A 13788-nucleotide genomic window follows, 5' to 3' on the forward strand; every position below is an offset into this window, starting at 1 on the left:
TCTAAACCTGTCCATCTCTTTTAAGATAGATAACTATTCTATGGGGGAGGGAGTGAAGATGAGAACCAAGAGACTTGAACACAGACCCCCACGAGACTAAAAAAACAAAAAAATAAATAAAAAATTAGGCCTGCAAGCAACATGGAATTCTTTCCATTATCTTACAGTTGGAGAAGACAGTTCCATCCTTTTTATTTCAAGGGATTGGAATTGACCGATTCATGTACAGATTTGAGAGTTAGGGTAGATGCTGGTCAATTCCTAACCGATTCAGCCTGATTTCAGTACCATCTGAATCCCAATTCCGCGTTTTGAATCTTTGATGATTGTCACTTCGGGCTCATGGAAATAAACTGTAAGGGTGGCTCTCAGTAAAGATTTCATAAGAGTGTCGATTGGTTGGTTCGCTCCAGCTTCAGTCGGGCTGAACCGGTTTTGAATTGGTAATGGGTCAAACTGAAAACCAATTAGTTAAGCAACACTTTTGTTCATTTCTAGTTCGGGCTGCTTCGATCTTTTATGTAATTGTATCGGATTCACTGTTAGCAAAAACGTGTTTAAACCATTTTAAACATGTTTTGCCATATAATTCCCAAACATATGGTAAAAAAAACCAAATGTCAAACGGCAAGCATTCCCATTTAAAACGCGTTTAAAACACGTTCCTGTTTTTTTTGGTGTCGTTTTAAGACCATGGACTTAACTGACCATATTTTTCTCTCCCGAACTCTTACCGGTCTGATTCTTTCACCGACGTAAAGATGACTTGAAAGGTTAAATTTTTCATGATATCACCTTCAACTCAAGTTCAATGCACAAATACCGAAAATTGAAGCATGCATTTCAAATAAAAATTCCTCACTTTATATGAGAATAGTGTCTTTTTTTGTTTCCGTCTTTTTGAAATATAAACGTTTAAAATCCGTATCGTACGTTTTTCGTTTTTTACTGTTCTCTGTTTTCTTGACTATTTTATTTGATCGTCTGTGCTCAATTTTTTACCGTTTAAAACCCGTATCGTAAGACTCCTTTATTTGTTGTTCCCGTTTTTGCTAACTATGATCGGATTGGCTTTATGGGCCCTTATCAACCTTTTTTATGAGGAAAAAAAAAAACCATGATGTCGTTATCCAGGTGTTACCCCAAAATACCACTTCTCAATCCTAGTTTTCTGGGCTAGAAAGTGAGCAACCTCCATAAGACCATGATGTCGTTATCCAGGTGTTACCGATTCAGGTTTTCATATAGGCTTTGTTTGGTTGTAAGGGGAATTAAAGGGAAGGGAAGAATCACATGGGATTATTATTATTATTATTGTTATTATTATTATTAGGGAAAAAGATCTCTACTTGGTGTTTCCTATGCCCTCTCGCAGGGCACCATGAGATGATGTCTCTGTCCCCTTGGTAGATACCCATGCGTGCTCCCCCATTGGTCCAGACGCTTGTGTAGAGACCATGCAACCAAGTAGAGATTTCTTGCCCTTATTATTATTAATTTATGCTTATCACAGAATTTATAGGCTCCATTTAGTTGCAGGAAAATTAAAGGGAAGGAAAGTGAAACTTTCAAACCTAAAAATTATACTTTTGTAATTATCATCCCATATGAATTACTAATCATTCCATAAGGCTTTGTTTGGTTGAAGGGGAAGGAAAGGGAAGGAAAGGAAAATTTTTCAAACTTAAAAAGAAACTTTTGTAAGCATTATCCCATGTGATTGTACAAACTACTTATATTTCTTACCATATTTAATAATGATATATTTTACATGTAATATTTATTTTACATTTTAAACCAAAGGTAAATAGATGCAAAGTAAAATGGAATTTAATAACCAAATATGAAATGATTTGAAGTTAGTGATATTGTCACATGGGGGTAATGATTACAAAAATTCCTTTTTCAAGTATAAAAATTTCACTTCCCTTCCTTCCCTTTAATTCCACTTGCAACCAAACGGAGCCTAATGGATTGGAAAATTTCACTTACTTTACATCTAAATCCCTTAATTTGAAACATAAACTGATCTAAAAGATTACAGAATATGGTAAGAAGTTTAAATAGTTTATGGCGAGAGAACTCGAATCATCGTGTATCCCTTGCACCAACATGTGGACCAATGAAAGTACGTACAAAGACATTGGTTTGGATGAAATTTTTTATTTCATGGGGGGCTGAATGATCTTTTCATCAGTTCCTATGTTGGGCGCAGGAAACCATGCAACCGGTTTGTGTTCTTTTTCCCATAGCTTATTCAATCATGTTGTTGAATAATGATTTCGAAAAGTTAACTTTTTAAGTTTAAAAATATTCATTCCCTTCCCTTTAATTTCTCTTTGCAACATGAGAGAGCCTAAGATTTGCATTTTATCATCAATTTATTAAGGTTCTTTTCTAAACGGCAGACATTGTTGTTCGGATTGATTATATATTAACTTACAACCAATTCAACCATAGCATGCTCTAACCACGTTACCTGGTAGAATCTGCTGTGTAAAATTGGCTCGATTTATTTAATTAAAAATTAAAATGGCCCCCCGTACAGTTAAGAACTTTTTTGAAAGAAAAAAAATCAATCCAAAACGTGAAGATATGTTATACGGTGCTTGGGACCACGGAGTATTCCTATTGAAGCATTCATGGAGGTCGACTAAGTGACTTTTCTCCATGCCACTATTGCCATCCATCAAAAGATCCAATTCTCTCTTTTATTTAACCAATGAAACCAAAAAAGTTAATAAATAAAAGATTTTAGACGTGTTCATGGATAAGAAAAAAATATTCATGGATTTCATTGAGCCGATATATATATATATATATATATATATATATATAGAGAGAGAGAGAGAGAGATAAATTCCTTATTTGAATTGGCTGGTTGGATGCAAAAGTTTGAATGAAGCCAGTACATGCTTACCATAAAAATATAGAGGTAAACAGAGACATGACCTGTTACATATCAATTCAATTTTCTTATCATTGAAGGAGGTTGCATCTTTGGGTGAGAGATACAGAAGGTTAGAGAGAGAATGAAAGAATCATATCAAAATCCTAAACAAAGGACTCTTATAGGATGAAAAACCAAAAAAAGAATAATGGGGAGAGAGAGAGAGAATAATAATAATAATAATATAACTGTCTTGATTCTTCAACAATAGCATCACCAGCCTTCTTTCTTCATTTTGGTTATTTAGAACTTTCTTTTAAGAATTTTGGACCTCCTTTTCTCATACTTGCCCTTACCTCCCTGTACCTACTCCACAGTCAAACAAACTGTCTGTATGTATCAGTTACAACCCAAACCCAGACGCTTGGGATAATAATAATGTCAATTTCTAAATCATCACACTCATGAATCATTGAGGGCGGGCTTTGGTTTGGTGCAACCGTGAGGTTGCTCTGATCAAGTGGTTATAGGTTCTTCTAAAAAATAGGGGAAAGGCTGCGTATATTATGATACTCTTCAAACCCTCGTGCATTAGATACGCCCCTTTTTCACTCATGAATCATATCTCCCACCAGATTTCAGATCAACATGGCCCGGCCCCACTCACGGTTCGTGGGAAGGAAGAAAGTATTCATCTGATCGGGTTGTGTTTGGTTGCTAAGAAATGGATAGAATAGAAAAGGAAAAATATATATATACACGAGTGAGCTTGCCAACCAACCATAACCCTAAAACCCCAGACGTGGATTTTTGTACTCTCGCATTCTTAACATGACATGTGCGGGTGTCGGAATCTCCGGTTAGAATGTCAGAAGGACCTTTTGGGAAACCGAAAAGGATTGATTCGGTACTACGGCATGGCATGGGCACGAAGAACGCAAATTGTAGAATAGTAAAGGTAGGGTGAATACCTGCATTAGGAGCCATGGCAGGAGGCTTGGAGATGAGAGTAGGAACGGTAGTGATGGGCCCCGCTGTTGTGGGAGGGAACATGTGAGCATGCACTCCCATTGGCTGCGATTGATGGAAATGGTAGAAAGGGTACACTGGCATCACTGTATTTGCGGCGTTCACCATCCCTTGTCCTCCTGGGTACACCTGCGGCGAGTAGTGAGCTCCGTTCACGTACGAACCTCCAGTATAGCTTAGTTTCTGCGCATCATTCACCATTTCGCCACGTCAGTCCGATTAACCTAAACACTAATCAAAATTAAAAAAAAAAAAAAAACCTGCAAGAGCCATCTGGACCATCAATCATCAAATGGGTCCCATCCCGTGCGGTAGGGCGTAGATGGAGGAACTGATGGATTTTCTTACCGGATTGTAACCAAAATCAGCCGCGATGTAGGCGGGAGAGTACCTGAGGAACGAAAATATTCCAATCATTCGAATCAAATCAATCCGGCTAAATCAAATCGAGGAAAAGAAAGAAGGGGATAGCATTCTTTGACAAGTTACCCATAGAAAGGAACGGCCTGATGGTTAAGTTGATGGTGATTGTGGTAGGGAGAAGCCGGGGTCCTTGCCGGGTAGTACCACTGCACTGGAGTTGCAGGTGCTGATGACGTGGATCTTGGTCCAGCGTTAGATCCTACATTATCATCAATTCATCAGCTAGATCAGAGACAATGTGAGAATGGCATTTTGGTAAATAATATTAACCAGAGAACACGAAGGGTAAAAATGAAAAAAGAAGGAAGAGAAGACCTTGTTGTGGCTGCTGCTGTTGTTCGAGACGAGCCCCTTGGGTTTGAGGAATGGAAGAGGAAGAGTTAGATCTAGGGCGACGAGCACCAAGCGAGGCGAGGTTGCAGTTGGCTCTGCGCCCGTTGATTACCGGTGTCGCATCCTCGCACGCCTTTTTCGCCGCTTCAGCCTCCTTGAACGTCACCTGCAGACATGAAATTGAAAAGAGAAAAAAAAAAAACGAATCTCTCCCGTGGTTAAAATCAAAACTAGCAAAACAAACACAATGCACAGTTAACAGATCCGATCGATAGTGTGGATGTGGGAGGAAACTTACGAATCCATAACCCTTGGAACGGCCCGTAACCTTGTCGGAGATGATGACGGCCTCCAAGATCTCGCCGTACTTCTCGAAGTGTTCTCTCATGGTCTCCTTCTGAGTCTCCCAAGCTAGTCCTCCAACGAACACCTTTGTCAGCGTCGTATCTCCAAACTGTCCCATACTGTTGATGTTACCGTTGTTACTGTTCATCATCATTGTCTTCCTCCTCCGAACTTAAACCAAAACTCACTAAACCTCTTTCTTGTTCTCTTCTACGATCCAGATCACTGAAGCCTCCGCTGCAAACTCCAACTCAAATTCTTCTCCTTCTTCTACTACTCCAAGTCCATAATAGCTTCTTCGGTAACAGAAGAGATTGAGAAGGCGGATCTGGGAGCGCTTGTTGAGGGATATATCATATGGAGATCAGAGAGAGGGTAGAGCTGTTTACAGTTTACAGCTCGGGATGGAAATAAAATAAGAAGAGAAAACACAGACAGACAGGCGGACAGATAGACTTTCCTTAGCCCAACAACGTGGTCTGACTCTCTTGGGCTTTTTCTCTCTCTCTCTCTTTCTCTCTTTCTCTCTTTCTCTCTCCTACATGCATCAGGGGTTACACTGCTGTGTTGTACAGTACAACTGTCTACTAGTTAATTGTGAGGAAATGTTTCCATGTGTTGCACATGCATGTACATCCCAGGAAAACGGTAATTCATAAAACGTTGGGCCCATCGGATGGTCTAGATCGATAATGACAGCTGTACATGGAATGTAAGGCGTTGCAAACGTCCATGCTTCGTGCCTTCCACTAGCAACTAAGAGATTTTTTATTTATTTTTTGGTAAAAAGCAACTGAGAGATTTGGAGATTTGGAGGACCCATGTTTTAAGGTTATTAACACCAATTCGTAAAGAAGCTTTTATTTGCTACTTTTGGAATTTTTTGCTCCCGCAAATACCCTTTTAATTAGTTCATATTCATTAGGAGTTACGAAATGTGTAACGGCGGCATACCATACGGGGTTGGTCGGTTGGGGACGCGGTGGAAAAGTGTGCAGAGGAGGTGTCAAATTCTTGGCTGAACCGGTCGGATGGATTAGAGAAAACCAAATATTGGTTTGGTTTCATTTTGGGGATCCGATAAAAAACAAACTTCCATTAACTTTTGAACGGTCTGTCATTTTTCCAAACATCACAAGACGCCTTTGGATTGAGAACATGGTCTAGATTAGCTATGCATCAGATTTTTCATTCAATCAAAATCCTTTCATTGTATTGGTATTGTTGCCGTTAGAATCCAAACTATCACACGGAAAACTATCCTCTCCAATTCCTTAAAGTGTAGCAGTGCGACAGTGCTAGGTGGAGATGTCGACACCTGCCAACTACCTCATCCAACGGTCCATATCAATGAGCTTGGACGATTGGATGTGGCAGCTGCCAAGTGTCGACATCTCCACCTAGCACTGCCGCATTGCCACACTTTAGGAATTGGAGAGGATAATAATCCACTATAACACTGAGTGGAGACCAGTACACCAAAGACCAAATAACCGAATAGAAAAGGAGGTTGGAGCAAACTTCGAGGAGGATTCTTTGATGCTTAAGTTAGTATTCTGAGCAATAGAAGTATGAGCTAGAAATTGAGTGAGCAGTTAAGGTTAATAAATGAAAGTAGCTGACAGTTAATGAATAACTGAATGAATCTTTTACCTTTGTATTGGATCCTCCTATATATAGGATGGACAATGGTGTCAGAATAGGGCCCTACCCTTAGCAGCGGTAAGGAAGCCGAGGTACGAGATATCATGATGGCAGCTATGCTCCATTGGCTCTGGCCCGACTATACTCCACTTGTTCTGAACTGGTTATGATGGCAGTTGTGCTCCACTGGCTCTAATGGCAATTGTGCTCCACTGACTCTAAACTGCACATGATGGCAGTTGTGCTTCACTGGCTCTGAACTCGTCATGATGGCAATTGTGCTCCACTGGCTCTAAACTGCACATGATGGCAGTTGTGCTCCACTGGCTCTGAACTCGTCATGATGGCAGTTGTCCTCCACTGGCTCTAAACTGCACATGATGGTATTTGTGCTCCACTGGCTCTGGTCTGGTTGTACTCCACTTGCTCTGAACTGGTCATGATGGCAGTTGTGTGACACTGGCTCTAGTCTAGTTGTACTCCACTTTCTCTTAACTGGTCATGATCACAGCTGTGCTCCACTGGCTTTGTCATGGTTGTACTCCACTTACTTTAAACTGGTAACATGTAGATCACTCATAGGAAGGTCAGATTTCTACATATCAGGCATACATCTAAAATATATGCGTCCATATATATCAATACTCTAGCAATTATTTTGCACTTTCCCAATTTTGAGCTGTAGATAGGAAGACCCATGAAAATAGATAGGCTCAAAGTTGTCTTGTGACTTATAGGAGCATCACAAACACTTGTGACACCAATAATTTTCTTTTGGGAGAAAGAACGGTGATAGGTTGCAATGCTACGCTAGTCACAGGCGTCTCTCTCTTATGAAATGGCGTATTTGCTCCTATTATGGGAAGAGATAGTGCTAGTGTAGCGTACGCAACCTGGTAGCATTCTTTCTCCCTTATCTTTTGGGAAAAAGAACATTGCATGATCGCGTAGCGTAGCCTTTGCACCCAAACACAGGAATGTACAAAATTATCACCCCATCCTGTTATAAAAAATCTCATCCATATTGATGCCGCTATTCGCACTCTCATTGGCTATGCAACCAGACAACGATCTCGTGCCCTTATCTTCTTTATGAAAAATCAGAATCAAACTGAAAAACAATTGAATAAAGAACTGATAAGAACTTATTAAGCCGAACCCGATGTAAGCCCAAAACCAAACCTAATCCAAACCAAATATCAACTCAACATTTCAATTCGATTTGGTCTGGTGCATAAGAGAAAAACCAATTTGGATCAACTAAACCAACCTGGGTTTGCAACGGACCAAGGAGGCAAGGATATGGATCCCAGCCTGTATACCACTGTGTTGATTCTGTTTACTTGTTTACGGCGAATTCTATAGTCTCTTGTAGTAATAAGTAAAAATCTAGGAAAGAGAGAAGATGGAGATGGAGTAATTACTACGATGAAACAGAAAAAGTTAAAACGGGACAGCTAAACAGAGTACGGATAACGTGAAGGTACAAGCGGCCATAACGGATTTCATCGTACCCGACGTTTTTAGAATTTAGAGTTTTTGAGAAGTGAGACACCTACCTGGAAAGCTCCTTTCGATTCTGTGGGTGCCAGACGGTGGGGTGGGGCGCTCGTGTTTTTTCACTTTCACTCCCCTCGGTAAAAATATCAAATAAGACAACAAGTTAAAACTGAAACAACGTTCTAAGTTCTAACTAGTGACTTGTTAGAGAGATCTTAACCGTTGGATGAGGAGAGATGATGGTTGGTCTCTCTGGAATCCTCGCCCTATACAGATAGGCGCAGGAATCCTAAAGACCCAGCCGACGACAGGGAGGTAAGTGCTCTTTAGAAGGGCTTCGGTTTCAGGATATTTCGACATTCCCACCCTCTCTCTCTCTCTGCGCTTGGACGAAGCAGTCAAACACCAAATGTCCAAATCTATTACGAGTCAGAGTCGACAGAACCGTGAGAGCCAGAGGGAGAGATTCAGAATGCAACATTTGGGGTTTGCCCCTGGTTTTAGTGCCCGGTATCGGAACCAGTATCGGTGAACTCGGAAATGGATACGGTATCAGATCAGTATTGACAAGAATTCATTGTATTGGATAAATTTGCCCTGATCTTCTTTTAAAAATAATTTTTTTATTGATTTATCCCTTGTCTGTACGTGTGTCACTGATACGGTATCGATACAATATTAGAATCGACAAGATGCAAAACCGGTATGAATCACCCGTATAACCATGGGTTTGCACTTGTAACAAAACCAATAGTAGTAAAATACCTAAATACCTAAATACCTTCACCTACCTATTACTTCTACAAGGGTGTCAATCGAGCGGTTCGGTTTTTTGATTTTGGTGTGAATTTCACAAAATCGAATCTATAAGGGTTTTTTTATTTTGGTTCGTGTTGGGTTTGGCTCAGTTTCGATTTGTATTATCAAGATCAACATGGTTCAGTTTGAAAACCAAGTATGACCTGGTTTTTGGTAGGGATTAGATAGGGTATTACTTGGTTTTCTTAGGGTTTAGGGTCAGTTTCAAGTTTCGGTTTTGGGTTCAGTTGGGCTAATCGGGGGTCTTCTGTTTAACATGAACTGATCCAAAACCGAATAGGGACATAGACAAAAGCCGAACTAATAAGGGCTCAATTCGATTTCGTTCAACCTCAATTAGGTTGGATCATGCCGGTTTTATCGGTTCGATTTAGTTGTTGACACCCTTACTTCTATTGTCAAACTTGTGAATGCTATCTTTATCAAAAAAGGGAGGAAAAAGGGAAAAAAAAAAAGTAATGCTACCATTTGGGCCTACTGGCCCTTAGAATTTAGCTCGTCTCTAGGGAGGCATGCACCCAGGGTGTTGCCAGAGGGCATCCAACGGTCGAACTGTGCTGCACACATCTCAACACATGCCTAGGGATGTGTGCAGCACAACCCAATGGCTTGCAGTACCTTGGGCTTTCCTTGCTCCCTGGACACGATCCTAATCCCATTACTTAGGCCTTAATGGTATGAACGGTTCAGTTTTAGAGGTCCCACTTCTAATTAGACGGACCATGATTTAGACTAGTTGTAAGGGCTCTATCTGTCAAATCAAATTGTTGTTATCGAAGTCTTGGTCCAGTGGTCCATAAATAGAATCTTAACCCACGTTTTTAAGAATTGGAATCCGACCTGCTGAAATGGATCAAGCTAATCGATTTCGATCAAGTCAGAATAATCGATCCATGTGATCGAAGACTCCATATATATTTAAATCTAAAAATTTTAGTCCAAAGTAAGTAAGGAAAGTTTCTCAATCTATGATTCAAAGTTTTATTAAATTACTAAAATACCATCTTATGTAGATGAATATAAAATACAAAATGACATCTTTTATAAGTTTAGCTATTTTTTCCACTCATTTTAAGTTGAAATTGGACTAATGAGATACTTGTACGAGCCTCTATTACATGAATTAACCCATGTACTGCCATATGACAAATAGTGAACGTTATACTTTACTAAACATAGTGATAGTATAAAAATAACTCAAAAAATAATATGGACATATAACGTCAAACAAGGATTTGTGACGTTTGTAAGCTCACAACTTGCCACTTGGCAAACAATTGTTAGCATTTGGGTGGGTATATTTCATTGGTTGAATTTTCTGAAAGTGAACATACTATACTAGTTAAAAGTGTTTTTTTTTTTGTGAAAAGTTAAAAGTGTTTTCAAAGCTTACAAAAGTACAAACATATACCATTAACCTGCATCATTACATATTAGAGATTTATATGGTATTTCTTGTAACTCTCCATAACTTTGAACCATGATTCAACCCATATTATATTTTTATAGGGAAAAGGTTGGGCACACCGCGAGGATGCCCAGCATGTCTCATCCTTTATCCTCCTCCATTTAGAAAAGATCATTTTGCCCTCGTATGTCTAGCCATGTGATTGGTGTATGTCACTAATTTATCAAAAATTGGTGGCAGGCCTAACTCTTCCATTCTTATATTAAGCTGAAAATTTACAAGTGGGTTAGGTACCGAATCCTCTATAGTCATGGACTCGTCTAAGTCCACATCATTTCTTATCACATGAATGTTAACATTTCCCATAAGAGAATCCTCTCAATGCAAATATGAGCTATGGATTGAGAGAAATGCAGGAACCCTAAATTTGCTACCACCTATGGATATTTTTCATAATGCTCATAGTATTAGGTTTAAATTTCGTTCTCTAGCAGAGTTCATTTTCCCATATACATATTTTAGAGTTTAGAGTTTAGGGCGGTCTTTATATATACATATTTCTGAATGCGTTTTAGACCTAGAATCAATCCCGAAAATGCATACTAAATAGAACCTTAGAATCCAAGGTTGCAATTGGTATGTTCTCTTGAAATGCATTCTAAGTCCAGAACACATTTTGAGATCAAAGAACAAAAAAAAAAATTGTTTTAAATGCATTCCAAACAAAGACCAAATATATTGATATTGGGATCTGCGGGCTTGGATCCAGATCCTCTACTGCCGAGCTGCCAGGCAAGACCGTGCTGCCCAAACATGGTGTTGCACGCAATGTCCGCTTTACTCCTGCCCAAATGCCTTGCCCGAGTGAGAGTAAATCGATCTTTGCACGCATCACCGTGTCTGGGCAACATGGTCCTGCCGGGCAGCTCGGCAATAGAGGATCTGGATCCTGCAGGCTTTGCATTGGACTGCCCTTTTGGGTCAATTGCCATGGTTTGACTTGGTTGACTATTGAAACGCCGTTTGCCTCCTCATGTGGATCATAACGGAAGACATGTCTCTCTCTCTCCGTGTACAGTAGGGTTCAATGAACTTAGGCCACGTGAGAATCGTCTCCCAGATTTTATATAGTAACGTGGCCAGCTGTATAGCAAAAGGATAATTTGGTCATTATAACAACTTGAGTTTGACCAAAAAGGATGAAAGGACCCCTTGAGAGGACTGGTGGGGGTGGTGTGAGCTGGACCACCTCATAAGGTGTGAGTTGGATTTTGCATGATAGACAGGTTGCAGGCTTGCAGCTAATAATGTACTCATCTTCTTCTTCTTTAGCTTTGGCATCTTAAAAAGCCACTCCACAGCCCTTCTTCGCCTGTGGTTCGTATTTCTATTTACCAATACGTCACCAATCATCAAGCCCGGCTACCCGGATGGATTGGAGTTGAAGTGTATTAAAGTCCAATTCGAATTGGTCCGACCAAACAAAACGATTGAAACCAAAATGGACCAGGTATAACAGAAACACCATAGCCAAAAATAGGACTGCAACAGGGTTGGGTTGGGCTGGGCTGGGCTTTATAAAACCCTAGCCCAACCTTGAGTCCCCTTAGTTGGGCCCAAGGCTGAAAAATTCAACTCTGATTCGCCCTCAGGGTCGAGCCGGGCTGACCCTGATTGGCCCCAATCATGAGGAAGGGAAAGGAAATGCATGAACTGGAATAGACCAAAGAGAAAATTATCAACTTTACGTAAAATAACACTATAATAAAATGTATTATATCACATATTATCTTCATATATAATATATTATATAATAAAATATGGGTGACGTTTAACATTTATAATATATATTATATCAACATATATTTTATGGTATAACTTAAAATAGGGTCGGGTCGGGCCAGACTTAGCTTGAGGCCTCAACCCTGACCCGACCTGACCCTAACTTAGGGCTAAAAATTTCCAACTCTAACCCACCCTTAGGGTCAAATATCTCAGCTCAAACCCTATTCGGACTCAGGGTGGGTTCAGGCTGACAGGGCCAAACTTGTACCCCTAGCAAAAATAAAAAATACAGATACAACCCTAAAAACCAGGAAAACCGATTTCTGAAAAACCCAAATCGAGATTGAATTTCACCTTAATGGTTTTAATTTGTTTAGGCCTGTACATGTCAAAAACCGATTCAAACAGACCAAAATCAGATCGAACCAACCATTAGACACCCCTTAGTCGGAGCCCTTGGAGGGTTCTGCTTGGGTGAGTTGGCGAGCTCGTGCCGTTACGAAATGATTGTCACGTCGTGGTTTTGGGTCTTTGCCGTACAATGCGCCTTTTCTGGTTCTAAGGATTCTTACGGGATCGCTTGGGGCGTAGCTTTTGAGACTTCATTGAGAGAGAGAGAGAGAGATACATCTGTGATTGATTCCTCAGACACAAACCCCTTCATCTGTGTTTCACGTGCAACTGGGGATGGTCCCCCTCTCCGGAGAACGTGCATCTCACGTGGCATGAGCCACGTGGATTACGATAGGTGAGGGATTTTTTATTGGGGGGGGGGGGGGTTGTAAAATGATAGGCTAGGGATCGGTTGCCAGTTTGGGAGGAGACTGCGGCAGAGACTGCGGCTGGGGCCCGGTGGATGGCTCTTTGGTAAATTCTCTTATTTCTCCAATTGGAATTTATATAGCTTGACACGTGTTAAAAGGCTTCCTAAATTGAACCTGGTTAAAAAAAACCAAAAAAGACAATTTCCAATATTTACGAAAAAGAAAATAAAAATTACAAAACAATTAAGACGTATTAGGCATCGGTGTATCCCTATTGGTATAGGGTCATTATCGTCTTCAGTTTCCTATCTGGTATAATCGTTCGATTCCTCTCATAGTGGGTTGGAAATGATGAATTAATCTCTTGCTCAAACACACTGCCCAAGTGAGGTTAAGTTGTCATTTACACCCCTTATGAGAGGAACTGGACAATTGTACTGAACAGGTAACCGGACAGAAAAAAAATTCTATTAGTATCACTTGATACCATTTTTTAAAATCATGCGTAGGATTAGGGGTGCAACTGGGCCCGACTAGGTCGAAATATTTTTAAAACCCCCATTCCAATCTTAGGTACCCTTAGTTCAACCTAGGCCTAACTCAACCCTAAGTCGGGTTAGGATTTTGCAACTCAAGTCAATCCAACCAGCTAGTCTGACCTTAATTGACCCTGATTGGGTCGGAGTGGCCGTGATTGACTCTAGCAGCCCCTATTTTTTGACAGTTTAGGGTTGGGCTAGGTATGACTAGCCTTGTTTTTTGACCAAATGTATTGTATTATTATCTAACAATACTATAATTATAGATTATATCTAAGATCGAATTGGACCGGTTTTAGCCCAACCCAA

At 40.2% G+C, this 13788-nt stretch overlaps 1 protein-coding gene across 2 annotated transcripts; it reads right to left on the reverse strand.

Annotated features, from left to right (window-relative positions):
- Positions 1-3188: 3188 nt before the first annotated feature.
- On the reverse strand, positions 3189-5256 carry LOC122651340 (probable RNA-binding protein ARP1). Of its 2 annotated transcripts, none has more exons than XM_043844689.1 (6): positions 4974-5256; positions 4658-4841; positions 4409-4541; positions 4268-4310; positions 3862-4102; positions 3189-3256 (listed from the first exon to the last, which is right to left on the reverse strand). In XM_043844689.1, exons 1-6 carry the CDS (start codon positions 5172-5174, stop codon positions 3243-3245), a joined length of 816 nt encoding a protein of 271 aa, XP_043700624.1. In that variant the 5' UTR covers positions 5175-5256; the 3' UTR covers positions 3189-3242. The 2 variants fall into 2 exon arrangements, with proteins under 2 accessions (XP_043700624.1, XP_043700623.1); XM_043844688.1 differs by having other exon boundaries at positions 3189-3276.
- Between the last annotated feature and the right edge of the window lie 8532 nt (positions 5257-13788).

This window comes from Telopea speciosissima, chromosome 2, assembly GCF_018873765.1.
Source record: "Telopea speciosissima isolate NSW1024214 ecotype Mountain lineage chromosome 2, Tspe_v1, whole genome shotgun sequence".
Classification (NCBI taxonomy): domain Eukaryota; kingdom Viridiplantae; phylum Streptophyta; class Magnoliopsida; order Proteales; family Proteaceae; genus Telopea; species Telopea speciosissima.

What these genes read in the sequence shown, in the direction of transcription:
- LOC122651340 (XM_043844688.1), bottom strand. Translation starts at nt 5,174, where the DNA reads ATGATGATGAACAGTAACAACGGTAACATCAACAGTATGGGACAGTTT. An exon ending in CAGGCCGTTCCTTTCTATGG is followed by an intron (nt 4,311 to 4,408) that starts GTAACTTGTCAA and finishes TTCGTTCCTCAG; the next exon opens with GTACTCTCCCGCCTACATCG. An exon ending in CTGATTTTGGTTACAATCCG is followed by an intron (nt 4,103 to 4,267) that starts GTAAGAAAATCC and finishes AATGATGCGCAG; the next exon opens with AAACTAAGCTATACTGGAGG.